This window comes from Tyto alba, unplaced genomic scaffold, assembly GCF_018691265.1.
Source record: "Tyto alba isolate M040663 unplaced genomic scaffold, T.alba_DEE_v4.0 Super-Scaffold_1000006, whole genome shotgun sequence".
Lineage (NCBI taxonomy): Eukaryota > Metazoa > Chordata > Aves > Strigiformes > Tytonidae > Tyto > Tyto alba.
In genome coordinates this window covers 23,827,214-23,853,929 of record NW_024881272.1, presented here as the reverse complement: position 1 = coordinate 23,853,929, position 26,716 = coordinate 23,827,214, and the positions used below count along the sequence as shown (strand labels likewise).

The 26,716-nt window shown below is 42.5% G+C and overlaps 1 protein-coding gene across 9 annotated transcripts in view; it reads right to left on the bottom strand.

Annotated features, from left to right (window-relative positions):
- The window catches only part of ST3GAL3 (ST3 beta-galactoside alpha-2,3-sialyltransferase 3), a 194,920-nt gene that overhangs the window by 32,050 nt on the left and 136,154 nt on the right, over positions 1-26,716 (bottom strand). For all 9 annotated transcript variants that reach the window (XM_033000538.2, XM_033000536.2, XM_033000535.2 and 6 more), the window contains 2 exons: positions 21,219-21,314; positions 16,564-16,750 (listed from right to left, as the gene is read on the bottom strand). In XM_033000538.2, the coding sequence (XP_032856429.1) occupies positions 16,564-16,750; positions 21,219-21,314 (283 nt within the window). The remainder of the gene's footprint in view (positions 1-16,563; positions 16,751-21,218; positions 21,315-26,716) is intronic.

The following is a 26,716-nucleotide window of genomic DNA, read 5'->3' as shown; positions in this document are numbered from 1 at the left end:
CTGAGGGCCACAGCATTTTTAAGCAATCTTGGAGTATTTTCAAAATTGTGTAATTGTAAAGGACATCACTAAAGGCTTTAGAAGAGACTATTTAAAAAGTAGAAAGAATTTAAATGGGCCAGGGCTTTCAAGCCAGTCTCTTGTACAGCTCTCATACAAGGAGAGGGGCAGAAATATCCCTGTTAGAGACACCACTCCAGAAATAAACAGGTATAGACATGACAGACCAGAGATGGCAGGTTATGAGGAAGGAATAAAAAACCGCAGGGCTCACCCGATAGCTACAGGAACAAGGCCATCCAGCTATAATTCCTCATTCTGTCCATTTGCAGATTACTGAAGGGTAATAGGGACAGCCAGTTATAAGATATTTTTATCTCCATTCAGTTTTCCATCTCCTGTTCTCATATTTACCAAGGCAAATCACAGCATATGCTAAAATAAAATGTGGAAACTTGGAGCCTTAGCCAAGAAGCACACCTCAGTATAAGTTACAAACAGCTAGAAGCAGGCTGAGTCTCCCAGAATAACTTTTCTAATATACTGAGGAAAATGAGGGGTAATGCTATTGCATCCTGATGACACGGATGCTGCCTCTTCTGTTTCCCTATGAGACTGCTGGGTTTAGGAATATAAGCAGCATTGCTCTGAAAGACTTCTAAGTCTGCTGGGAAGGGGACAGGGAGATTGCAAAGGTCAGCTAAGCATCACACAAAGTTGAATAAAGTCTAGATATGCAATACTCTGCTGCAAAGCAACAAGAAAAATGAAAAGTGGTAAATGGAGATTATTGCTCTTTCAAACTCTGGTAACATCAGAAATGGAGCGGAAGAAGGGCACGAGGGACAGAAAAAGCCAGGGGATGACATACCAGTCACAAGACCTCACCGAGCCTAGGAGCACATAGTTCACTGGGATCTCTGCCCTCACCTAGGCTGGAATGTGGTTTATTCTATACGCGTCATCCACAAGCACTCACAATCACACAGACGCAGGGTACAGCAGGACCCCTGCCATCCACCTGCAGAGCCTTTTGAAGGGTTTCTGCTCTGGCGCAACTGCATTAGATGCGGAAGGTGTGTTTCCGCTAGAAAATAACCATCTTATCAGCCAATGCTGCATTTCTCAGCGGTCAAGTAGACGTGGAGGCCTAGAAAATGCTCTTCTACAAGAGGTAATATAAATGAAGTTGCATCATTTGCACCGATTATCAAAGCAACAAGGAATTTTTAGAGACAAGAACAGAGGTGCTGAGAGCCTGCAGTCTGGGTTGATGGTCAACTGCCAGACGCGCTAGCCCACACTTCAAATATATTTACCCAACCTTCTCAAAGTGATGGAGAACCCCTCACCACCCTCTGTACATGACTCCGATGGCCAGCACTTGTTCTGAATTTCCCCATCTTCAGTTTCTAGAGTCTAGAAAGGCTCTAGAGCCTAGAGCATTTTGTTCCGCTCTTATCTGCCCCACTGAAAAGCTCTTACTCTGCCTGAAGCAGGAACACTGCAGACTGTGCTCAAGCCTTCCCCTCATCTTCTCTTTATCTCACCGCTGAAAGAGATGCAGCTCTTGGACTATCCAACAATGCAATGCTTCTAATATTTCATAATTTTTGTTTCTTCTCTCTGAATACCCTCCCACTGACCGAGTCTAAAATCAAATGGTTGTAATTTCCCAGGCCATTCCCCTGTCAGTACTCCCCACCTTCCAACAGCCTCACGGAACCCAAGAGAACCCCTGACAGGTTGTAAACCCCACAAATTTAGCTTTTACTAATGTTTTTCAGTGTGAAATCCAAACACGTTTTCTACCCAGTGTTTCCAGTGGCAAAGAGCACGATGGAGACAAAAGCACCTCTGAATACATGGTACTGATAGAGCTTTTTTTTAAAAGCAAAAATCCGACTATGCTTCTTCATTAGTACAGCTGAGCTAATAATATTTCACTACGCTGGCGGAAGATTAGTTTCTTTAGGCTTGATAACCAGGTTGGAAGCCACAAGAGAAGGGAAACTTAATTCCAAGTAGAGGTTGTGGACTTTAAACTGTGCTAGACTTATAAACTATATGGCACCCTGGCTACACGTGAAACTGGAAGCCGCCCTGTCCACAGACACCAGTTCAGAAAGTAGTGACCTCAATGGTGACAAAAGCCAGCTGAGACGTGAGGGTGGTACTGGCGTTACACACCAGGCCAGTTTGCTAAAACATAGCAATGTGCTCTTTCCAATGGCTGTCAGTAGGAAATTTCTGCCCTGTCTATCTGCACACATATATTATGAAAAAGAAAAAAAAAAAAAACATGTACAAATATGCCTACTGAATTTCAAACTTCATTTGACCTACTTAACTTTCAGTGCTACATCTAACCTACAGACAGGCATGGTCCTCCTGCGTTGCTGGTCTAATACCAACTGCCATCTTCCAATTCACAGGACTAGGCAGCATGAGGCCAAGACGAGCTCTAAAGAGTCAGGAGAGCAAATTTATTTTTATGCTATGTTGTAAATGCATAGGAATTTCTTTTTCTTAATGTATTGCTATGGTTTTATCTGTGTACCTGAGAGCAAAATATGGTACATGGTTGTAAGATAACAAAACACCATTGAAAAAGAGATTGTCCTGTGAAGAAAATGAAACTTAGAACATGTCAGATGAGCTGCAGAAAAAATCTGAAGATTATTCTGACGAATACTGTGTTTCACAAGTCAAAGCATAAATGATAGCTCACATACGGTGTGTCAAAAGACGTGTTTGTACTATGCGCAAACACGGTGATGGATAGACTGTACTACAGACTCTTGTTCAAAATGTAAGCTGGATTATGAGCCAAAATTTGAAGAAATATTCCTGTGTTGAAATAACTTAGGAAAGACGGAAGTTTTTAGTAAAAGGCATGGATTTAGATAATTTATGTTTCTGTTATGGTTTTTTTGTCTGTGAGTAATAATAATAATCCTTCAGTGAAAAAATATCTAAAGTAGTACAGTTTCAAAAAAATCCCAAAGAAGAGCAGGTCCTATAATATCACCATTATTTATAGGGTATTTTAATCCCATAAGGGACCAACCCCTTTATTTCGCTATTATTTTTATGACACAGTTTATGAAATATCATACTTGCATAATGTCTATTAAAAGAATACCATGGCTGAAAGGCCAAATCCACGTGTTAGTGCTGCAGCAGGACAAGAGCCCTGCAACTTCAGAGCTTCAGCTCAGGATTTCTGTTGCGAACAGCGACTTTCTAATTTTCCCACAAGATTTTACTTATATTGCTATATATCTAAGAGTTATAGAAACAAACTTTCACATTGTGAGCATCTCTGCAATATTTGACATGTATTACACCATTTTACAGGGGACGAAACAAGGATGAATGCCCACAGTTTCCACTGGCTCCTGATGCTCTACTTCAGACATCCAAAGCCGAATTTTCAGAACATTTTTTAAGCTCACAGTACGACTCCATTGACTTTGCTGCTGCTGAACACCCAGCTCGCCTGCTGAATAGCAGCGATCCTGCATATCCACCCCATGAGACATAAATGTGTTTGGGAAATTCTGATCTAACTCGCACAGCATCACATTGGTCAGTCAAAGGCTAGACCACCTCCTCAGGAGGAATCCTCAGTGTCTGTAATCAGGAGACCTTTCTTTCTCCTCTCCTCTCTCCTATCCAAAACATGCTCTAGAGCTTCTGCAACTACTCATGCCAAGGCTGAATGTCTTACATTAACGAAATTAGTCTAAATCTCAGACTTCCCTCTCCACTAGGTAGACAGCTGTGTTCTAAAAGAACCAGGATGTAATTATGTAATTAAGGATAACATCTGCACAGGAGAATGGAATTAATGTTGAAAATGCAGTGTTATTTTTTTGCTTTTCCTGACTTCTGACAACTTGATTTTTATTACCATAAAGCTCTTGAAAAAGTCTTAAAGGGTAACTTAATATGCTTTGAAAAAAAAATCAACTCAGGGAAAAATCCACCAAGAAAAAAAAGAATCAACTCAAGACAAACTCAATCAAATGGCACAATTAAAGCCAGGACACAGTCCTCTTAAGTGCAACTAGAAGCTCCAGTAAGCTATTGTATTCTAGATCAGCCATCAGAGGAGAAAAAAATGCATCCTCTTATAGGGCTCCTGACCTATTTACACCTAACAAACCTGCAAGTGTTTGAGGAGTTCCCTGCTGGTTGTAAACCTTTCCTTTCTCTCCTGTCCCCAGTACCCATCACCCTTCAACCTCCAATACTCCTGCTCTTGCCACGCACCAGACAAGGCTGCTGCTCCTTCACGTTGCCCATGGGGCTCTCAGGAGGAGAGGGCGTTTCCTGAGCGTCCAGGAGAGATTCCCTGCTCCCAGGCCTGTTGTCCATGCCCTGATCTCTTTGTGAAGAAGCAACTGAAGGGAAAATCCTATTTGGTTCTTACATCCCCGGAGATGCTGCATCCCGACTAACGGCACAGGGAGGGCGCCTGGCCAGCGCAGGCGGGGCAGGGGAAGGACAGACTGTGCCCAGCGCACGCAGCCCTGGGCTGCCAGCCCCCACGGAACATCCCACCCAGCCACGGGATTTCACAGAACAGCAGGAGCCACAGCGGGCTGCCATGGCAACACAGCCTCATCGATTCCCAGCTGCTGCCCTGGAGAATCAGAGAATCTCAGCAAAACAAGGTGGGAGACTATTTTTTTTTTTTTTTTTATTTTTTTAAACAGAGGTAAAACTGTGCATTTTCAGTAGCCTCATCCTGAGAGACAGACAAGTTATTTTAGCTGAACTTTCCAGCTGTGCCAAACACGTGGCATGGAAAACATCAGCTCAGAGATGACGGCGTAATAAAATGATAAAGCGTTTTCCCCATTGCTTGTAACAGGAAACATAAGGTGATCCCAACTATAAGCACAGCTACCTGCTCCACTTACAACAGTATGCCTGCACAAAATTAATTAAATAAAGAAATTAAAAATCTGTCTTGGCAGGCTTTGGTGACAAAACATGAGGGTATCCCAGGGCGTCTGAGGACACCCATCAGCAAAGTCTTTTTTAGGGATCTGAACTGGTTCATGAGTTTAAATACAAACAACAACTCATTAAGTAACACATATTTAGACTAAACTCTTGGCACATTACAACAAAAAAAGCTAAGGGATCACCACAGGAAGAATTATGGCCTAGAAACCCTCATCGCTTTCCGAAGTTATCTTAGAGTGAGTCTCTAGGGAAACTTTTACATTGTTTTTACAGCAAGAGTACACAGAAAATCTGTCTTCTCCTATTTTGGCATCTTTGCTGAAACAAGAAGCCAAATACTTTGTATGTTCACTGAGTGTTCATATAGAATATATACAAATTATTCAGCATCCTTTAGGAGGAGAAAGTAAAAAGGTCAACACAGCAAGAGGCTGGGAAGATGCCAGAAAGCTTCTGCCCTACTTTATTTTCTATATTTGCATTAATAATAGGTGTTTTACAAAAGAAGAGTTTTTAAGTAACATTATTTAATAGTCTTAAAAGATGAGAATTTAAATAAACTGTAATCCAAACAGAACATTTACATTTAAGATTTTTTTCCAAATAGTTAAAGTGCTGATTGCCTGGGCCAGACTTGGTACTTGTCAATTGTGGGCAAAGTTCATTTCATGGAAAATGGCCAGAACACAGCTGATAGACCAGCTGAGAAAAACTTCCAAGTAGACCTACCAAAAGCCCTGTGCGCTCCACAGCTTGGCCATTTCCCTTCAATTTTATGCCTCTGATTTAAAAAAATAAATAAAAAATAAGATACTAACAATTTTACAAGCCTGGTCTTCACTAAGAAGGGAAGAAACACCCTTAGACACATCCCATAAATTTGCAACTGTAAGGATACAAATACTACAAAAAATTGTGAGGTCTTCCCAGAATCTCTCTTGCTTACTACCTTCACATGCCTTGGTTTATTTTCACTGTTGTTGTCAGGACAAGTGATCGCATTAAATAACTGTGAGTGTAGAGGTAGGAGAGAAGCTGAATCTAGAGGGGGAGGAGGTCAGGGGTTCGCACCCCACACACACAGGGGCATCCTCCTCTCTTGCAGAAAGAAGCTGCCATTCTTGGGAAGAACCAGAAGCACCACACACAGCTAGAACACAGAGGGAGAGATAAATTTAGGAAGATAAAAGCACATAGGGAGTTTAGTTACTTCAGTGTTTATTATAGCATACTGGAGATACAGGTCAACCCCCTGTCCTGGAGCCCTCACAGTACTCTGAAGCAGAGAAAACGTTACGAATTGCTCAGACAGCACTAACTATGCAAGTAATCCATGGAGCCCGCCAAGGAACACATGTGTTTCAGGCATAAATCGTCCAATCTATTCCTTTCTGAATTAACATCTGTCATCATGACACTATTCAAAATGACTGAAGACTGGATCATATTAACAACCACACATCTTGGATAAATATTTACTGTTCAGGCTTTTTTTTTTTTTTTTTTTTTTTTTTTTTAGTTTAAAGAAAGAAAATCAGATAGCAAAATTCCTGGAGCTGTTAAAGGAGAGTCTCTTTTCAGCCACTGATAGAAAGCATGTGATTTTATTTACAAAATCAAATCAGTGTTTTTCCTCTCTTCTGTGAGTCTTCACACTGCACACGGGTGAACTCACAGCATCCTGTGGTGTTGCAATGCTTTCCAAAGGGCTCTTCTGGGGAATTTTGTTATGCTGGAGGTTGCTCACCTCAGAGATTCCACAAAGCCTACTCCCTTGGGATGCTTTTACAGATCTGTCTAATTGTGCCCCAGAAAGAGAAAATTTTGCTGTGACCCTTGCAGACAACTTGATGGAGCAAATAACTTACTTTCATGAAAAGCTGTCAAGGGAATTACTGGCTTGCTATCCTGCTCCTCACAGTCAACAAATGGGTCATAGAGAGTGAGGACAGCGGTTCCCAGAGTCACAGAACAGGATGGCTACAAGGCAACACAAGAATGCAGCCCTGTCCTGGCTACTCCCAGGAAACAGAATCCTCCTAGATACTGGATTAAGTCTGTAGTTCAGAAAAAGGTATCAGCAGTCAGTGCTCACCTCTGCAAATATGTCGAGTATTATAAACACAGATTTCTAGGAAATTACATCTATCCAGGCTGATTTTACCTAGCTTCAGCTCCTAGCCACCACATTCTGCTATTTCTGTTAGAAAGGCCAAGAGGGGTCATGCCAACATCCTGCATAGCAGAGAGCAGTGCTCCCTCCATCAGCAACTTCTTCCAGTCCTTTTCTCTCAAGACTGCTCGATCAGAACTTTACCAAGATATACAGTCTTGATTTTAAGACTTCAAGAGCACATTCATCAAGCCTGTAGGGCAGATGTAGCAAAAATAATTATACTGATAAATTTGTGCTACCTTTTTTGGTCGTTTGCCTAGCTTCAGATATACTTCTTCTTCCTACTAAATTAAAGTCTTCTGAGAAAAAACGTTCCCTCTAGGTAGACAGAGAGAGACTACAAGTAAATCTCCCCCAAATCTCATGCATAAGCTAAATAAATTGAACTCAAATCTCTTAGACTAAGGGAGGCTTTGCAGACTTCAAATGATTTTTGTAGTTCTTTACTGAAGTGTTAACACAGAACATCTTTATTCTACTAACACTTGCATGAATAGCTGATACCCTCTGGGCAACGTCTCAGTTTCACTGTTGATGATGTTCTCTGCCTTTTTCTATGTGCTGGATTCACAAAGCATTGCTCCAGTATGGAGGAACATCTGCTGCACACGTGGGCAATGCAATACCCTCAGCAGGCATCGGCTGCACTGGTGGGGAAGCCATGTATGTCTGGATGGAAGAAACACCCGCACGGCTGCATGTGAGACCAGCTGGAGATGATGCCGTGAGAGCTCAGCATTTAACTGTTCATTTGGTCTGCCAGGTGCCCAGTCACGTACATATGGGCCAGTGAACACACACATCTTGGCCAGCATGCAACCAGCAGGCAGTAGTGAGGGATAAAAGGGAGGGTAGAGCATACTGGGTATTTATGAGGTGGGGGAAATCTGAGAGTATTGTGGTGCAAGAGGGAGGCATGAGGGAGCAGGATATAAATCCACAGGCAATCCAGCAGTTTCGTTAGCTCTGCTGTTAATGGTATTGTGTGTTTCACAGCATCACATCAGATTTGGAATGAATTTCTACATTGCCTCAGATACTCCAAGCCTATCTTTTATCAATGCAGCTAACCAGTATAACCTGAGTTTACACGGACTATGACCTTGAAATGCACCTACCAAGATTTGCATAATATTGATGTCTGAATATTACCAGAGCCTGCCAAAGAGGGCGAGTGCACCCTCCTGATGCTTCTTCAAGACAGCTGCATGAGCTCTTCAGTTGGCCCTCGCTCATGCTGGCATTTCAAAAGAGATGTGGAAAAACTTCAACTCTTTAAATTATTCATCTTTTTTGATTTTGAGTCATGGATGAAGGAGGAAGGAGTGATCAAATATCTAGCAAAGGCCAGCAACTGTCAGTTGGATGGCAGCAGATATCAGAAGAGATTAGAAGATGACAATTTTAGGAAGAAATTGTCTCAGGATAAAGCAGGTTGATGAGGCAATCCCAGAAATTATGTTCTACTAGGTCAATGATTCAGTCTCTTCAGGGGGTAAATTCTGCTTGGGTCTCTTCATTTAAGAATGATGTGAAGGAAAAGGAACTAAAGAAGAATAAAAATCTGACTGGAGCGCTCTGATTTTCACATCACACCTACGATTACTGAGCCAGAAGTGAAGATGATGCTGTCTTGGCAGATATGGGATAAAGGTTGTTTAAGGACTACCAAAGCCTAGCATGAGTAAAGGCTTCTCATCTTTTAATAGGAAGTATAGTGCAAGGAAGATTGGAGTTAGGTAACAGAAAGCAAAGCAAGGGACAAAAAAAAGGACAAAACCCAAGCATGGTGTGGGAAAGACTGGAAGGGCAGGCACACCAACAATTTTTATTTGAATTTTAAGGAGAAACTGTCTAAAGTTGGGGTAATCAATTATGTTATTCCTACAAATATAGATACTTCACAAACTTTTGATACCTGCAATTATTTCATCCAGAAAATAGTGTACATATGGCTATTTTCTATTTTCTTCATCTGCCCCAGAAGCTTAGGTGAATGTGGCTCCAGACTTGTGGATATTGATGACTATACAATCCGGGTGGACAAGTTTTATTGTCTAGCATGCATCCATCTGATAACATGAGATGCTATGAAGGCACACTGCAACTGCATCAGAGCAGCCCCTGTCACCAACTGGTGCTTGACGGTGTACTTACAGACACACTAAGTATGCCTGGGTGGGAACAGCTCTCAGCTATGTAGCGACCTGCCTAATCTTATTACGCTGTTGCATGCAGGTATGTATGAAGGGCAAGCTCCAGCCTGCACTTTTTATACCAACAACTTTCCTTTGGGAATCTGGCCAGGGAGTCTCCCCTAAGGCCCATGTTGCAAACTGGGTCATTTGTCTACTGAGGTTCCTGTATGGTCCTCATCACAGTGCTAGCTGAAAGCTTGTTAAAACTATACAGTACAGAACTAAGGTCTTCTCCCTCTTCTGGTCAGCAGGGACAAGGTTTTATATAGCATACCTATGTATTTTCCAGCCTCTCTTCAACCATGACTGGAAAAAAACTGGCTCACCTTCTCTCATAGGGCACCAGTGTTAATACCTCTCCTTGTGTCTTCTGCAAATGGCTCTCCTAGGTCAGTCACAGAGAAGAATTTATTTTTTTCATATGGATGTCTTACTTGGTTCAATTGGGCCATTCCCACCAATGCATGGCACTGAGGGAGCAGGTCCTGACTGTGGAAGCACAACCGCTCAGGCAGTATGGACTAGACTTCTGCACAGCCAGAAAGAGAGAACAAAACCTAAAATCATCCAGGAATCATCCCAGAAAGACAAACTAACTCCCAGCTACTTTCCATCAAAGGAAAACAGAATATTTTCTACAGAATGTATCACGTAGACTCTCCCAACTCTTTTTCTCAGTCAGAGACTTGGTAGGAGCCAGAAGACTATGCCTCATGTTTTCACTTAATTACAAGGAATTTCCTCTGCTTCAAGATTTAGTGATGGTTCAGTTGCCTTGACCGTGGCACTGAACCATCCTGATGATGAGATAAGTTATTCTCTGCTCTCAGTTCCTCCTAAAATCCCCTCACACTCTGTGAGTAGAAATGGCCTTTTGTACCATCTGCTAGGACCACGGGACAATCACCACTGAAAAGGTTTTCTTGCCTTGTCCCTAGTGCAAGCCTCATCATGTCCTTTATGCATGTTGGTTGCCTTACTCACTGGCCATGACTTCCTATATTACACTTCTGAAGGGATTAGTTATAAATGGCTATTTAGGTGAAAACTCAAATTTTTGAAAGAAATGGAACAACCCTTAAGCTGACTTGACAATTCAGAAGCTTCTTCTCATTTATGGTGGAGCAGCAAGTCCAGTTTCTGTCCCCTTCCACATGAATCCAAGGAGAGCAGAGGACACAAGGCAATGCCTACCCAGGTGTATCTCTAAGCAGATGGGCTAGAGCTCTGCCTCAGCACAGGTGTCACAAATCTGTAACCAAGCTTCACATTCATAACACATTAAGACAACTAGTAGTGGATTTACAGCTCCACCAAAATCAGATGAAGAGTCTTTCTTGCAGTCCTTTAAAAACTGAAAAGACCAACAAGCCCCAAAGAGGAAGAAAGGGAAAGAAAATATTTGCAATCCAGAGGCAGACTCTGGCGTGAAACTGCCAGTGGCAGTGGCCACTCCATTTGTCACCAAAGGCAGGTGACAGTATTAAAAAAAGCAGGCTCTCCCTCCCTAGCCCAGACACAGAGAAACTGCCTGCTCAAGTGCTGGGCTCAATGAAGCTTTACTTGGGGTTGGACAGCAAGAATAAATTCACAGACTCACTATTTCCCTCAAGCCAACAGGAAGAGCATGGTGGCTCCTCAGGTTTTTTTCAGGGATGCAAAACAGCCCACAGGCAATGCTATTTCAGTATCTGAGGAATGCACAATGTACTACAGGGCAGTGATGTTCACAGTCTGCCCTAGCAAACACATAGCATGATGAGGCCATTAACTAATGGAAGAAGAGAGGCTCTAAACAAAAGCTCAGCAGACAGTGAGGGCTCTGGCAGCAGTCTGGCCTTGGCTCTAGCACACTCACACAGGCTGATCAAGGCAGGACAGTATCATAACACACATTTTAGGAGGATTAGAAGTAACCTGTTGACTTAAGGCAGAAATGTAAGCCCAAATAAGCGGTTAAAAAAATTCGCCACTGCTGTCACATCCACCAGATCTCCACAAGCAGCAGTCACATGCTGTGACAAAGGAGGAGGGGTTATGACGTGCCCGCTGTTGGAGTCTCAACATCTGCTGGAGGACAACTGCTTTTCAGATGGCATCACTGCTGTGTACAAGTTGTCAGAGGCATGCCCCTGCAAGGGACACACAACCGAACTTGGCCTCGCTTGCAGGCAGGTGCTCACTCGCTCCTCCGACTTTCGCTATGAAAAGAGAGCTTCAAGGTGCCGCAGGCACTTACTGCACAAGTGACTCCTGGCAAAGGCTGCAGAGATTCCTGCTGGAAGCATCCGCAGGCTCATTACTACATGAGAAGGAAGCTTGCGAGCTGCCAATTTCTAGCGAAACCTTTGCCCTCACTTGGCTGCTTTACCACCATGTGCCAGATGTTCAGCGAAGTGAGCCCTAGCAAGCAAGAGAGCTCCTCCTGATTCACTAATGACAGGCAAAAACCACCCTGGAATCAGCCTCAGCGCCAGGCTGTGACGGCTGATTTGCATAACTAGCGCTTGTAAATTCCTCTGGTTGTTTCGGGAAGCATCTACTCTCCATGTAATAGAGAAGCCTTCATCTTTTGACCATTATTTTAATAGAGCAGTACATGGCCAAACCTCCCTTCCCCTATAACTGCGTCTGGTACTTTATGTATTCAGGAAGAGCTTCTGTTACTGGGAGACCCGTGGTGATGCAGGACAGTACAATAGTGGGAAGCAGGCAGGGTGGATCACAATACATATGGGTAATGTCTCGGCAAAAAAAGCAGACCAGGAGAGAGTGTAACTGTTCTGAGTGACCGTCCATCAGCAATCCACCTCTGGGGATGCACTAGCAGCAGCCATTTCATCAGAGGAGGGGTGCCTGGAAGTGTCAGCAGGCTCTTGCAGCAGTGACTGTGAGTCAGCACTGTCAGACCGGTCACCACAGATGCACGAACAACTCACATCTGTGACCCTTCTGCAGTAATCATGGAATCATGCAACTGGAGGCTGTGGGACTCCAACCCACTTCCTCTCCACTTGTACAATGACATACCAGGTCAGCATAGTGCAATACCTCACTCTGCTAACCATGCCACCTTTCTCCATCCCACACTCCTCTTCCCCCATTTACTTGCAACAAGTGCAATTCTTTTCTCCTTCAGTTTATTCTAATGCTTGTCAAATGGCTGAAATCAGATTACCAGGGTTTTAGTGGCTCAGATTCACCCACTTTTCCCCTTCTTAAAGACAGATCTGTATTCTCCAGTGATACAGGACTTCTCTAACTTGCTACAAGACTTGCAATTTTGAGTGCCAGCTCTTCCAGAAATTTATGATAGGGACTACCTTTGTTTTGCTGCTGATGTTGAACACTTATCCAAACCCGTCCTTTTTCTACATTCATCTTTTATCTGAAGTTTTATCTGCTTCCAGATATTTCTGTTTTAGTTTGAAATAAAAAGCAGCCAAGATTTTACTTTTTCTTTGGTCCATATTCCACTGTCCCTCTTTCTGGGTATCGAGCCTCTCAGGGCACTGAGGTATCACACAGATCTCCGGGAGGCTGTTGCACCAGACTGAATGTAACACATCAAATCCTCTGCCTTACCGTTCTGCTGCTGCTTCTGCATCACACTGATTCTTTTTCCTTGTAACATCTCCTGAAAATCCTCCTCTCTGCAAAGCACTTATCCTTTCCTCAGTATGCAAGTGCTGCCAAAAGACTAACATAACACAGAGCAAATCCCTCCCAGCTGCAGGCAGAATAAGCTTATCTGACCACTGACCCCAGCAATAGTCATTTACCTTTCCTTTACTCTTTCTCAGATAAACTCCCTTTGAATTCACTTACTCGAGAGATGACTAAGCAAGGATTCTAGTACCTGGCACAGAATCTCTGCTTAAGAAGGTACAAGCAGCTCCAGGTCTGGTGTCTGAAGGAACTCAGAAAGTCTCATATCCCACCTGTGACACTGCCATGGACACATGCAGTTGCCACCAACATTCAGAGGCAAAGGAAACATCAGAGGGCAGAGTTTGACCTGTTTTTTTGAGGAATGAGTCCACTTCCACAGCAGTCATGTTCTTTAGCATGATGCTTCCATTTCCCTTATCTCTGTCCTGAGGTCAGACTCCTGACTGTAACTACTGGTTTGCAGCGGGTATGAAGTCTCGTACAGGGACAGGCCTAATGTCAAATAAGGAATAAGCAACAGTGGTATACAGAGCTCCTAGGTCAAGCAGGTGCCTCTAGATGAATCCAGGAAAGGAAAGGAAGAAACTCCCTTTTCTCTGAAAAATCAGCTGAGAGAGAAACAGAAACTCTCCACAGAGAGCACTGGGCAGGCATTTGTCATTTTGAACTTACCACACGCTGATAAAAATACTAACACTCACTACCAGAACAAACAGACGCCTACGTCTTATTCCCAGAGCACTGTTAGTTCTCCATCAGGTCATTTCTTCTAGCTAAGAGACAGCACTTTTTGCATCAGTTTCCACTAGAAAACGCAGCTGTGCTAGCCATCTGCTTGCAGCTAGAGCCAGTGACAGCAAGATCTCAGCCTCAAATAGAGAGAGATCAGACTAGAGAGGACAAATCAGATGTTTTCCAGTCACCTGGACTGCATCCTAAAGTATTCAATGAACTGGCTCAGCAGCCTCAAAAACCAGCAACAAGTCCTGTTGGGAACTTGTGTAGAACAGGTAGGGTGTCAAAGGATTAAAAAATGGACAATAGTAGTGCCTAGCCTTATGAAGGCAAAAAAAGGGAAGAGAGTTGATTTATGGTTTCGATTTTCAGAATATCAGGATAAATTATTTGTAAGCACCTGAAAAAAAATAACAAAGACTGAGTAGCAACACAGGTGGATTTATCAAGAGTGAATCATTATTGAAAAGAAAGAAGTATTTATATAGGAAGAAAAGTATCAGGGAGAAGCAACACATGAACAGGAATTCAGTAAAGCTTCTGACATACCACTTTCACAAACATGCCAAAAAAATGTTATTAATGATACTACTGTGATACAAGTTCAGAAGTGGCCAAAAAACTATCCAGGAGGAGTTCTCAGTGGGCTCACTATAGAAATAGAAGGATGTTATTAGTTTGGGGTCTGCCTAGGAACCAACTTTGTTTAGTGTTTTCATTATCTACCTGGATGATGGAGTAAAAAGTATGTTTATTAAATTGCAGAGGAAATGAATCTGGAAAGAATGGCAGGTATGCTGGAAAGTTCTGCCAAAAAACCTTGGCAAATTGGAGGAGAGCTCTGGAAGAAAGCATCAGTAGGGACAAGTGTACAGTGCTGCTCACTGCCAGGAAGAGCCAACGGCACAAGCACAAGGTGTGGAGCTGGGAAGGTAGCTGCTCTTCAGCTCTTCCTGAGACCTGGAGTCTCAAGGAACTGGATGCTCACCTTCAGTCCCATGTCACTATGGAAAAGGTGGTCAAAACAGTGGATGAATAAAGAATGAGAACTGTGAGGCTAGTGAAGTAGCTGTTTGCTCCTCTTTATTTGCTGTATTCTGTATATTTTTGGGCACTGCTCTTTAAGAAAAAGATGAATCAACTGCAGGCATTCAAAAGAGCAACAGGAATTAGAGAGATCTGGAAAACATCACCTACAAGAACTGAAAAAAATGAAGTGCTTATTCCAAAGATTTGAAGGATAAGGAGCCAGCCACAAGAGCGCTGAAGTAACATGCAATGCAAGAAGCTCAAGTTCTTTCTGCTCTCTGCCAAGCTGGGCACTGAAGCACTCAGTTAAGATTACTGCAATCGCTCTCCCCAGTCTTTCAGCAAGTTTTAACAAACTATTTGCTGCATCCTATCAAGAGCAGGGGGATATCACATTAGAATCTAGTGATGACCACATGACTGCAAGCATCAGGTGGAAATTCAATTTGTTTTGAAGTAATCCAATCCATCCTTTGAACTTCAAGCTAAACACTAAGAGTCCCTACAACTGCAGTCAGGTTGCAGGGCACTGACACTGCCAGGGATTTCCCTTGCCCAGAATGAAGAACAAGAGTGTGACATAAACCAAAGAAGATTACTTTTGACTCGTTTATTCATGTTATGAAAGCCCACTTGTGCTTGCCCAGAGGCTGACAGGTAACTTCATCCATCTGGTACCAAGAAAATAATTGGAAGGTTGTGCCAGTGTGAGAAATGAGCAAAGTATGAGCCCTTAAGGCCATCTATGTAACAACCATATACAATTATATTCCCAGGCTGTTTCATTCTGTATATGATGAGTTGCCCACCTCTCTGTGTCTCTAAACACATGATATAATACCCCATCCTCTGAACATTAATCCATTTGTCTGGTTATTTGCTGAAAAATAATTAAAGGATATTTGAAAACAGATATATAAGATTTGTAAAACAAGAACCATATCCAGATAGAGGGCATTTATTCTGGATTTCATGACAACAGATAAAGACAAACCATCCACTGAATGAGAAGTCATTGATTACAACCTGATTCCATTTAGGACTGGGCGAATTACAGAGAACAACCCTGACTAGTAACAGGTCCGTGGTACTTCAGAAAGGCACTAATGCAACTGATTGGGACAAAATAATTACGTGGAGAAAGCAGTGGATTCACCATTTCCGTGTTTTAAAGTTAGACTTGATACTGTTCTTCTGGGTGATAATTTAGCCAAACACAAATCATGAATCTCAGTACAGCAATAACTGAGCAAAATATAATGGCTTGTGCTATTCAGGAGGTCATACTAAGTCTGTGGATTGCAGCCTTTTCAACAAGTTGTGCTGCTGCTGTCTCCTCCTCCCTTCCTGTGCCATCACATCCTGATCCCCAGACTCCCATTTCTTCCCCTTGCCATTGGTTCTTTTCCTTCCTCTGCTCTTAAGACCTAAGAGTTCATAAAATCCATGCAAAAGCTGTTCCTTTTATGTATTATTTAAAATAAATAAATATTACTACTGTTCATAGTACACACTAACATAATCTTGAATAGAAAGCCTCTATTCTTGAGGCAGAAGTGTGATGCAAGGTCAGGTTACAGAAAGATGTCTTTGTAAAACATGTTTAATTAAAGTTGAAGTCCATGGAGGTAAAAAAATCTTTCACTTAAATGTAGCAGGACACAGAGAGGAACTCTCCTCAGACCAAAATGTGGCAAATATGATGGTGATATCACATCTGCCCACCGTTTCTAATTAGTTGACCATCACAATGTCAGCTGACGGTGTTCTTACCACTTTCTCCTTGTAAACAATGTATTTCAGCCACTTGAAATCCTGCCATTTGAATCCTGCCAGAACAAACAGGGAATCCTTCTCATACTGCTCCATTTTCTGGATTGCACCTTCAGGATATGTGATCCGGAGAGTTGTCTTGCCACCCACATCTTTTTCAAAGCCCTTCACTGGAGCTGAGTTCAGTCTGCAAGGCAACCAGAGAAAATGCTGTCATGGATTCCCACTTACACTGGTGCATGTTGATGATACAGCAGTCACTGCTGGGCAAGAGCTCCCTGTTCGCAGCTGTTACAGCAGCAAACGTTAACTCTTGCAGTTCTTCATCACAAACATATATGAAGCTTTATACCAAGGGACAATGGTTTAATTAGAAGCTATTCCAATTATTTCACTGAATATAATGCAAGCCATCTCTACATATCTACTCTTGTGATTTAAATTGGGTTGGAAGCTTTGGAGAATAAAACTTAAAAATATTGTCCTTGCAAATTTGGAGTTCCAAACCAAGCATTAATATTTTAATATCCCATTCCTCCTGGGATATCTTACTTGGATTCTGCAAGACTGTGCTGAAATAGAGCATGCAGTTCCACGGCAGTTTAAGCAAACTGAAACTGGACTCATGCTCCAACCCCAGTCCAAAGCTTACACTGCTCATCTTATCTGCAGTGAGATTGTTTAGGGAACTAAGCCAGCTAATAATTAAAAAAAAAAAAAAGATCAAAAAAAAAAAAACAACAAAGGAAAAATCTCCACCTGTTTTAATTCCCCAAATTTGCCCATCCAGAAGGCGGGCTGCCCTGCAATGCCAGCACAAAGGAAGAGGTTGGGCTGTGCAGCTGGGGTAAGGCTCAGCAGCACTGTGACCTCTCTGACTTGGAGGAGTTTCTGCTGTGGAAGTCCATCCCACTCTGAAAACACCCAAGCAGACACACAGCTTTGCTCTTGGGTATGCTGATTTCTGTATTTAGCTGTGCTTTTGTCAAAATGCCCCTCAGGGACAAAGCTTCTTCCCTTCAAAAGCCAAACTGCTCTGGCGTTAACAGTAATGATTACTTTCATGACATTAAAGTTATTCAGAACTTCTATTCAAAACTAGAAACCCAAAGCTGAGGAAATTTCAAGTAACTTGGAATACAAATCTTGCTGACATCAAACAGCAGCCCCTGATGGAACAGCATTGCCTGCTTGAATTATTGCAGCCTTCTTGACTTGGGGTAGTTCAATATACTGGAAAGTGCTTATGGACTGCAAATTTTGCTCTGTAGGAATGTTAATGAGGATCTGGATTTGTCTTTTTCAGCCTGGGTAAGCATTTTAGGTGGGAAAGTAAAAGAAGATCCCTGTATACAATCTGAAATTCTATTCAGAATTAAGGAGAATAAATTTCTATGTATTTTTAGTAAAAATTCTTACTTCATCATTAGGAATAAAATATTAAAGGGTAAACAACTTAAGAATCGGCACCGCCACAATTTATACAGAAGTTTAAACCTTTCTTCATGGTTTATAAACCCTCGCTTTGTACCCTGACTTTTAGGTATCTAGACCTGACTGCCTGCAAAAACAGTGCTCCCAGGCAGCCTGAGCCCTTGCTTTTTCCTCCGCTGCTGATGGCGTGTTCACACATCACTCACTTTTGCTATGGGCATTATTTACATTTCCAGGCGTTGTGTCTCTTTGGGGTAGATGACCCTATATAATGTAAAAGCATGTGGCTCTGAAGGTAACAGAGATAAATACAACAAAGTACTATGTAAAGAAAGCTAGCTATACATATTTTCATCTGTCTTCTTGCAGTTGAGGGGAAGTTTAGCATCTGCAGTCATTTCAAATATCAGTGCATAGCTCTTTGTCAGGGTTTTCCCCACCCTCAGCTGCTTACCTTGTTAAAGCTTCCAAAACTCGGGACCCCTACTTTATATCTAGACCGGAAACAAAACAAACCATTTCCCCGAGTGAAATGAACTCAGGTCTCCAGCAAAGGGCCAGAGTGTGAGTTGCTGACGGAGTCACAGTGATGCAGTCCTGCTAACCAGCACACTCAGCCCCACGGTCAGTGCCCCAGGGGCAGTGCTGGCAATGGAGCAGGAAATGTTCTGGCAGCCACAACCTGTGTTCACCAAGGTGTATACTACACAGCTTGAACCCTTCTCAGTCAGGACATGCTGGTGGTTATAAACACGGCTAAATCTTAGAAAACCTCAGTTGGATGCCAGGCATCCCTGTACTGCCCATGGACAGACAGTTTTCTCCATAAGAAGTTTCAGAGTTTTCCTCTGTGTGTTCACTGACAACACAGGGAGTTTAGAGACACTGACTCCTAATCTTGGCATCATGAAGCCACTCTCAAATATCACTAAAGTATCATCATCAGGTGAATATCCATCTCACTCTAACCAGGAATTTCTGATAGACACTTGTTTTTCCCCTGTCTGCAATCTATTCTAAGAAGACATTTTAGAGCACTGATGACTGACTGCTGCAAGAAGCTCCTGCCAGGTAAACAGTGTGACAGCTGGGAATAATGTCTGAACTGAAATCTGATAATATACAGTTAAAGAAAAACAGTAACTAACCCAGTCCACACTGGTTTAGAACTGATAAAGCTGATCTGACTCTCTTCACCACAAGATCAAACTTTTGTGCAATCAGCGATCCTCACATGGATCAAAAATGCCTCTACGCAAGGCATAAAAAAACTCCATGTACTGCTGGAACACTTCTCCTGTGTCCACAAATGTACTTTTCCCCTTAAAATTCACCTCCTAGGTCGCAAATCTGATCCTTCAAAGGAGTTTTGGAACCCATGAAAAAGGATGCTATAATACAAGGGTCTTCCACAGGAGCAACGGAAGCAGTTGGATGTATTTAAGAAGTCTGATCTCACCTCCTCAGTCCCACACTCAAGCACCTGGCTTCATTTAACCTTTATAGCTGAGTTTTCTCTCCTTTATCCATCTCACAAACAGCACAGGTGCTTAGCTGCCCTCTTATCCTCTCAGCTTGCAAACTGACTTAGATTTACTGATTTGGAGAGAAAAGGTTGAACTTTTTATTTGGAAATTAAATAGTGGACTTTCTGATATAAATCTTAGTGGGTGGCTTATTCCAGATGGATTGAAACTGTTCTCTTGCTACTTTTTGAACAGTCTGAGCACAAGAAAAGCCTATAACTGAATTTTAATTCAGTTCAAATAACTGCAAGTCACCAGACTATGATGAGTAGTAAGAGCTCTTTGCTAACAGCTGGTAGTGGGATAAACTAGAAGGGCTGTAAAAGCTTTATCCTGTTCTGAACAGTCATCCCTGTGTCCAGAGCACTTCTGAGGAAGCAGGGAACCATTCACAGGAACAAAGGACTGAAAGGAATCTTGGCTTTTTTGTCCAGAGTTGGAGGGTATTTATTACTCTGTGTATGTTCTATCCTTTCCTCGTGTGCCCATTACTAGCACATGGGAGAGAAAGGAGACCGTGCTAAGTAATACTTTCACCATGCCTTAAATTCTTTTACTAATCCCTTTCTTTCTTCCACCTTAGCTAAGAATTTGCTATTTGCCACCACATCTCATGGTTGACTAAAGTTCAGAGAGATGATATTGGCTACATTCCCTTTAATATAAAATTAGTTATCTTACTAAAGAAAAAATTGCTAACTTAGACTATACGAAACTAGTCTTTATAAAACCTTATACTGTGCTTTATCCTACTTTTCCTACTTACCATCGTAATATTTTATTACTCACAATTCAGAACCTGCTATAAAGCTCTGCATATTTTTCAAGTCAGACTAATGGGTCTGTAGCTCCCTAAAGCATGTCCTCCATCCCTCCTACACACACTTTCTCTCTCACTCTCCATTAGTACAGTTATTATGTTTGTTAATCTCTAGTCACCCAGAACACCTCCCTGACTTGACAGATTTATTACTAAGAGTTATGACTGGACCTGTGATTTCACATATCAGCACGTTTTTCAAGCATTCCGAGATGGCGATGACCTGGGTCCTCAGCAAAACCAAGAAGTCCTAACTCTGTGGTCCTTTCCTGTGCTACTCTGCCTCTGCTCCCTTATTTAACATCATGATCCGTAGTGAAACAGAGGCAAAGTATTCTGAGTTTCCAGAGTGCACCTACAGTTGTTTTTCATTAATGGGTCCTCACTCATGGAGACTTACTGCTTCCTAAGGCTCTATGCTGCACCATTCTTAGTTCTTCCCATCCTAACTGTGAAGTGTAGGTCCCGGGGAATGATACACATGTATGACCAATAATACTTCCCTGTGCTACCTAGAGGATATATCTGGGAGCAGATCTAACAGTACATTTTACTGCTTCACCACCTAAGGGTGTCACAAAAGCATCAGCTTTTAGAAAGGAGCTATGAAAAGAAGGCTCAAGGGCAACCACAGGGGATACCACATTCCCAAACAGCTGTGGAAAATGGAATGCATGAGGAGTGCCTTTACCCTTTGATATGATCATAATTTATAATAAACATTTATAAGCTCATTTTTTTCCCCTCCATAGTAGTTAATACTTCCATACAAATGGATATCAACACTACTGTAGGTTTAATGTCTGCCTGCATGGCATGTGAACTGATACAAAAACTGAACATATAACATGAAAACTGTGATGCCAGAGACTCACCTGACAACAACATCATAGTCATCAATTTTTAACCCCAACGACTTATTTGCAAGTACTCCACCATTTCCCACAATAATACATCGCCGGCAGCTGAGACTGTGGAAGAAACAGAGGAAAGAAGTGATTTTTGTAATGTAACTTCAAACGCACCAAGCTGCACATATTTAGTTTGCACCTGAGAACTACGGGAATCCTTTTGGAATATTAAGAATTAAGGGGAGGGCAGAGATACACTTGATCCTCAGCTCACCCCATCATGCCCAGGCATTACATGTGATAAACTGCTTTCAATACCTCACACCACGTGTGGCCTAATGAGATGAGCTGTCAGGACAAGCAGCTCCTCTCCCCCCACACCCCTGGTATAATGGGCTTGAATCAAACCCATCTGTTTACTTAAACCTTCTCATTATTCATTTAGCACTGAAATAACAATAAACCAAAGGCTTAGTGAGGAAGTCCTTTCTTCAAGCAATTTTCTGAGTGCAAGCAGATCTTGCCAGGTTATCTGGGGTGTGCTCACCTTGCTGAGTGCAAAATTGCTACAGTTATCTTAAGACTTTAAGAGACAGAAAACCACTAAATGGATAGAAAAAGGATCCTCCCTCATTCCTGTCCAGTAGGAAACATATATGGAGACACAATGGGTGAGGAAGGGAAAGGAAAATAACCTTAATTAACAAAGAAACAGGAAAGAAAAGGAAGAGAACAGTTTCTCGTGGAACCACAAGTCACGAGAACTCTCTGCAGCAGATGTTTAAAAGTGATTTCGTTTTGAAGACAGAGAGAGGACTTCTTTCCAGCCATCTAATTCCAAACGCAGCTGGCTCTTCTGGCAGTGTGCCTCCATCTCTGGTAGTTCACTGAAGGAATACGTGTCTGCAGAGCCTTTTTCGGAAAAGGTCCAAGGCAATCAGTTGTTTGGAGCAGATCTCTGGGCTAGGCGCCCTTCTTAGTCCCAGGCACAGCCGACTTGTCTCTTCTAGACTGTCCTCACTGTGATCAGTCTAAAGAGCCAGTGTGAGGAAAGCTCTACTTATGTGGGCTCTGTCTTTGTAGAGCGGGGCTGGAGCGCACTTAAAAACTCAGCTAAACCACTGAGGGTTACCCTGATGACAGAGGCGCGAGCTGGAGATATGCACAGAGTTAACAGCACCAAGAATTTCTCAGGAATAGCTTCCCCAGCCCAGATAAAGTTTTGCTATGGATGCCAGCTTTTCCAAAAGAAATAGCCTCCTCAGGAAGACGGACATATTAGCCCAGTGCTCATGTCCCTAAGGGCCGAAGAAGTGTGGTTGCTTGTGATAAACAAATCACAACAGAGCAAGAACTTTATAGGCAATGGCACAGAAATAAAACCCAGTTTTGGCAACAAGGAGAAAGCAGAGACAAGATCTGGTTCGGGGAAGGGAAAGAGTCAGCCTCACATAAACCCAACTGAGTGACAAAGATGGTAACAGTTTTGTCAAAATCTTTAAGGAAAAGGTGCTGCAAGAGGGAAAAAGACATAGCTCAGTTCTGGCCAAGTGAATTTCAGATGGGAATAAGCTCTTTTGGTGACTACAATAAGAAAATTTGATCTCCTAAACAACAGCCTGCTGGGTGAAATTCTGTAATTTCTCTACCCAGTTGTCTCTGAGCCATGACTTTTCTTAATTTTACATTCTGAAGACAAATATAATGCTGAAATCCAAAGGCTGTAAGCAATAGACAATCCCCTTTATTCCTTTCCCACTTACTGTGAGGATGCTAGCTCCTACCAATTTTGAACACAGATGTGTTAGTTTCAGCCTCAAATCACTTAATCGCATTCTTCCCTTTTCTGCTAAATTAAAGCACCATCTACTGTCAGTAGTCCCTTCCACATCTCCATGTGATCCACTTACTGACAAACCACTGTGTGTAAACATCTGCTTCTAGGTGGATAATCAGTCATGGGTCAGACTGGTGAGCATGAGCCAGGACACATGAGATAAAAGAACCAGTTCCACCAGTCAGAGATGTTCCAGTGGCCTCTCTTCATGGCCCTGTTCCCACACAGTACTTGTAGACTGACTGAAGCCCAGTCTTAATTTTCTCCTGACCATACAAACCAGACTGAGCTCATCACATCTCTTATGGTATGGCAGCTCTCCTAGATCTTGAGTCACATGTGCAGTACCTCTCTGAACCATTTTCAACTTCTCCCCAGGTCTCTGAAGCACTGACTCCAGAAGACCAGCATGCGGAGCTAATGCTGTTCAAGGCAGGGGCCCTTTTTATACAGAGATTTTATGTATATCATTCCAATGCTCTTTTTATAGTCACTGGCTGGCAGAATATAATCCTCATATCATAAGCACGATTTGGATTGTCACCTCTGAGATACCTGACTTTTGATTTGTCTCCAGTAAAAGACTGTTCAGAGAAGGGCCCTACAAAAAGGTCTAGACTGACCTGGCCCTCCTACTCCTTACTTTCCCAGTCTTTGGCTCTGGCAAATCTTCCTAGTGTAATTTTACATTTCCTACAGATTGGTTTTAACTGGTGAGAACACCTGCCAGCAGGATTACACTAGAAGTTTCACTAGAGGATTAATTCTCAACTCTGACAGTAACTTTTAAAGCTGTGTGACATATCCCACTCCTAAAAAGGATATGTCTACAATGGTGTTGTGTAGAATCAGAATATAAAAGACAGAGACAAATAACTAATGCCTTTCGTTAAAAAGTTAGCTTTATCAATCAAGCTTCTAGTTGATCTAAAAAAATATATACTCTACATGACAAGATTTAACTTCCACAAAACCCAAGATAATGCCTATCAATTATGCTGCCATCCTAGCTCTGTCCCATACCTAACTTATCAGGATTTTTCCTGCAAAACTGAGCTAATCAACTTACAGCCACCTCTTTGTCATCTCCCATATTTCTCCAGAAATGGTACAACATTTGATATTCTAGCCAACATTCCAAAAAGGGTTAAAAAGCAAACAGTAATAACAAAAAGAATTCTATTCTTTATTTAACTCTTTAAATACTCTTCAGTGCTTACTGATTTTAAAAAGGCATGTAATTGTCATTTAACATTCCTCACAATTAGTAATAAAAATACACAAAGTATTTCATCATTGTTGTAAAATGGGACGACCTCATTCTATCTTTATACCCAAAATTGAAACAAATACTTAACCATTTATGGTTCTGCCTTTACTCATCATAACTGACAGTTTAATCACCTTTTCCCAGCTTCATGTCTGAACCACTCTTATACCCCTGTGGTCTTGATACATTTAAATGCGTCCTGCTTTTTCTTCAAGTCCACATATGAGATTTTTCCATTAGTGTCTTTTTGATGCTATGGTCTAATCTTTGATTTTTTTCTCAAAATTCTAGATTTTTCTTAAATTTCTTTCAGAAGTACTTTGCCTACTCTCACTGCAAATCTGTAAGTTTCTGTTGCACACTCAGAAGTCAGTATTCAGGTACAGATTGCTTTATTCAGGTGCACATGATGAAGATACTGTGAGTCTTGGACTTGGCCTGGGTTCTGCACATCAGGAGTGTACATCAAGTCTGAGCAGCCAGGACTGTTTTCATCAAGCCAGGCAGAAAGGTGAGCTGGCTTGCTCTCACCAGCTTTGGCAGTCACACTGTGGCACAGTGGGAGGATTCCAGGGCCACCCTGATGGCTCTGTGAAAGGGAAGCATTCAGCAGGGATGTCAGGCACCTGATCTCACATCCGGACCAGAAGTTTGGACACTTGGCTCCAGCGTAGCCAGGCTCCTTCACAGCCAGCACCGACTGACAGTGCCTGGGCATGGGAAACCTGCAAAGTCACTGCTGGCTCCAGGCAAGTTTCTGGCTGAAGAAACACACTGTGCAAGCAGCATCAGTTACAGCTCAATTGTTTCTCCACAAAGAAGTGTGCAAACACCTTTTTGCTTGTTTACATAATACATCAAAGCTGTATTTCTTTTCCAGAAGTGCTCAAGGACTGAACATATTGGACACAGCCCAGGTTCCAGTTTGCTACCAGGGTGGTATGAAGGAGGGTCATGGACTTTTTCTGCACCAGACAGACCTTCCCTAAAGCCCTAGGCTGGGAGCTGCAACCAGGTGTACAGCCTCTTGACACAGATGCTCGGAGGTTGAGTTCATCTATACCAAAACCAGAATTCACACAGATCTTCTTAAACAATATAGCACTGTAAACACATGTATGCATTGTAGCAATTGCTACTTCCTCTTCCTCTCTTATCAAAGCATTTAAAGGATTTGTCAGGGGAGAAAAACCACAAAGCCTCCCTTTACGCAACTTTGGAACTAAAGGCTTTGAGGAAAGATATAACAGAATAATTTAAAAATACATCTTTAGGGTAACTGGTGCTTAGGGAGGCTTAGCATATTCTGGTTTGATCTGGCTGCTGCTACTTGAACTGGTGCTATCAACCTGAGCCAGAGGGACACACACATCTCCGCTCCTCCTCTACCAAATTCCTCCCTCACTTGTTTATATATTGCATTAGTAAATACTGTGCTAGTTATAAGCTCAAACTCTCAGTTTTCCCTCATTACAACCTGGAGGCAATACAAAAGGGTCAGTCAGGTTTTTACACTTATGTCTTTTTATCGGAAATTTACAGGACATCACTGCAGATATTTAACCCAAAAATTCATTGAAGTCCAGCCAGCAGAAGAGCCATGGAACTAGAAACCAAGCCCTGACTGATTTGCAGAATGAGGGGTGGGCCACTGGAGGAGCCACTAAAGCAATAAGTGAAAATGTCAGTGATATAAATGGGCCTGGGGAAGGCAGAGGGAAAAAGAACTCTGAAGTGTCAAAGATGAGAGAAAGACCTGCCAGTTCTGAAGGAAGAGGACACTGATTCTAGAGAAAGTCCCCTTTTCCAGAAAAGCTCAGATTTGGGTTGCAACTGCCCTCAGAAACACAAGGGCAGCTTTACATACCTCCCGCCCTGTAGCAGAAGCAAGTTACTATAAGCAGTTCAACACTAAGGTGCCATAATAAGGAGTCATGAAGAAAACTAAGAAAGCATGGCATGACTTACACTATGTTACAGGTGTGAACTGTAGCATTTGTTCACATGCCCTTCAGGGGCTGCTAGTTTTTAACACAACTCTACTCACAATGGAGGGATTTTTGTTGGAGTGAATTGGCAAAGCTGCTTTGGGATGATGAAAGGTGTACGCATACCCGGAAGGATCGCGTTTGCCTCGTTTAAGCAGCATGTCGGTACATTGTGTCGGGAAAGTGCATCAGGATGCCCTTTTGGCACAGGGATAATCAAACAAGTTCATTCCCAGGGCTTATGGGACGCAAGGGAAGGTAACATCTCAAGGGATAGCTTTGTGAAGGAGGACAGAAATGGAGAAGCTTGGGTGGGGACAAGACCAAAGGCTTGGTATAGATCCCCTGCCGTACAACTCTAATCCCCTCTCCTTCCTATGCTCTCACGCACTGCTCTGACCTCGCCTCTCCTGCCTCTCCCACCCTT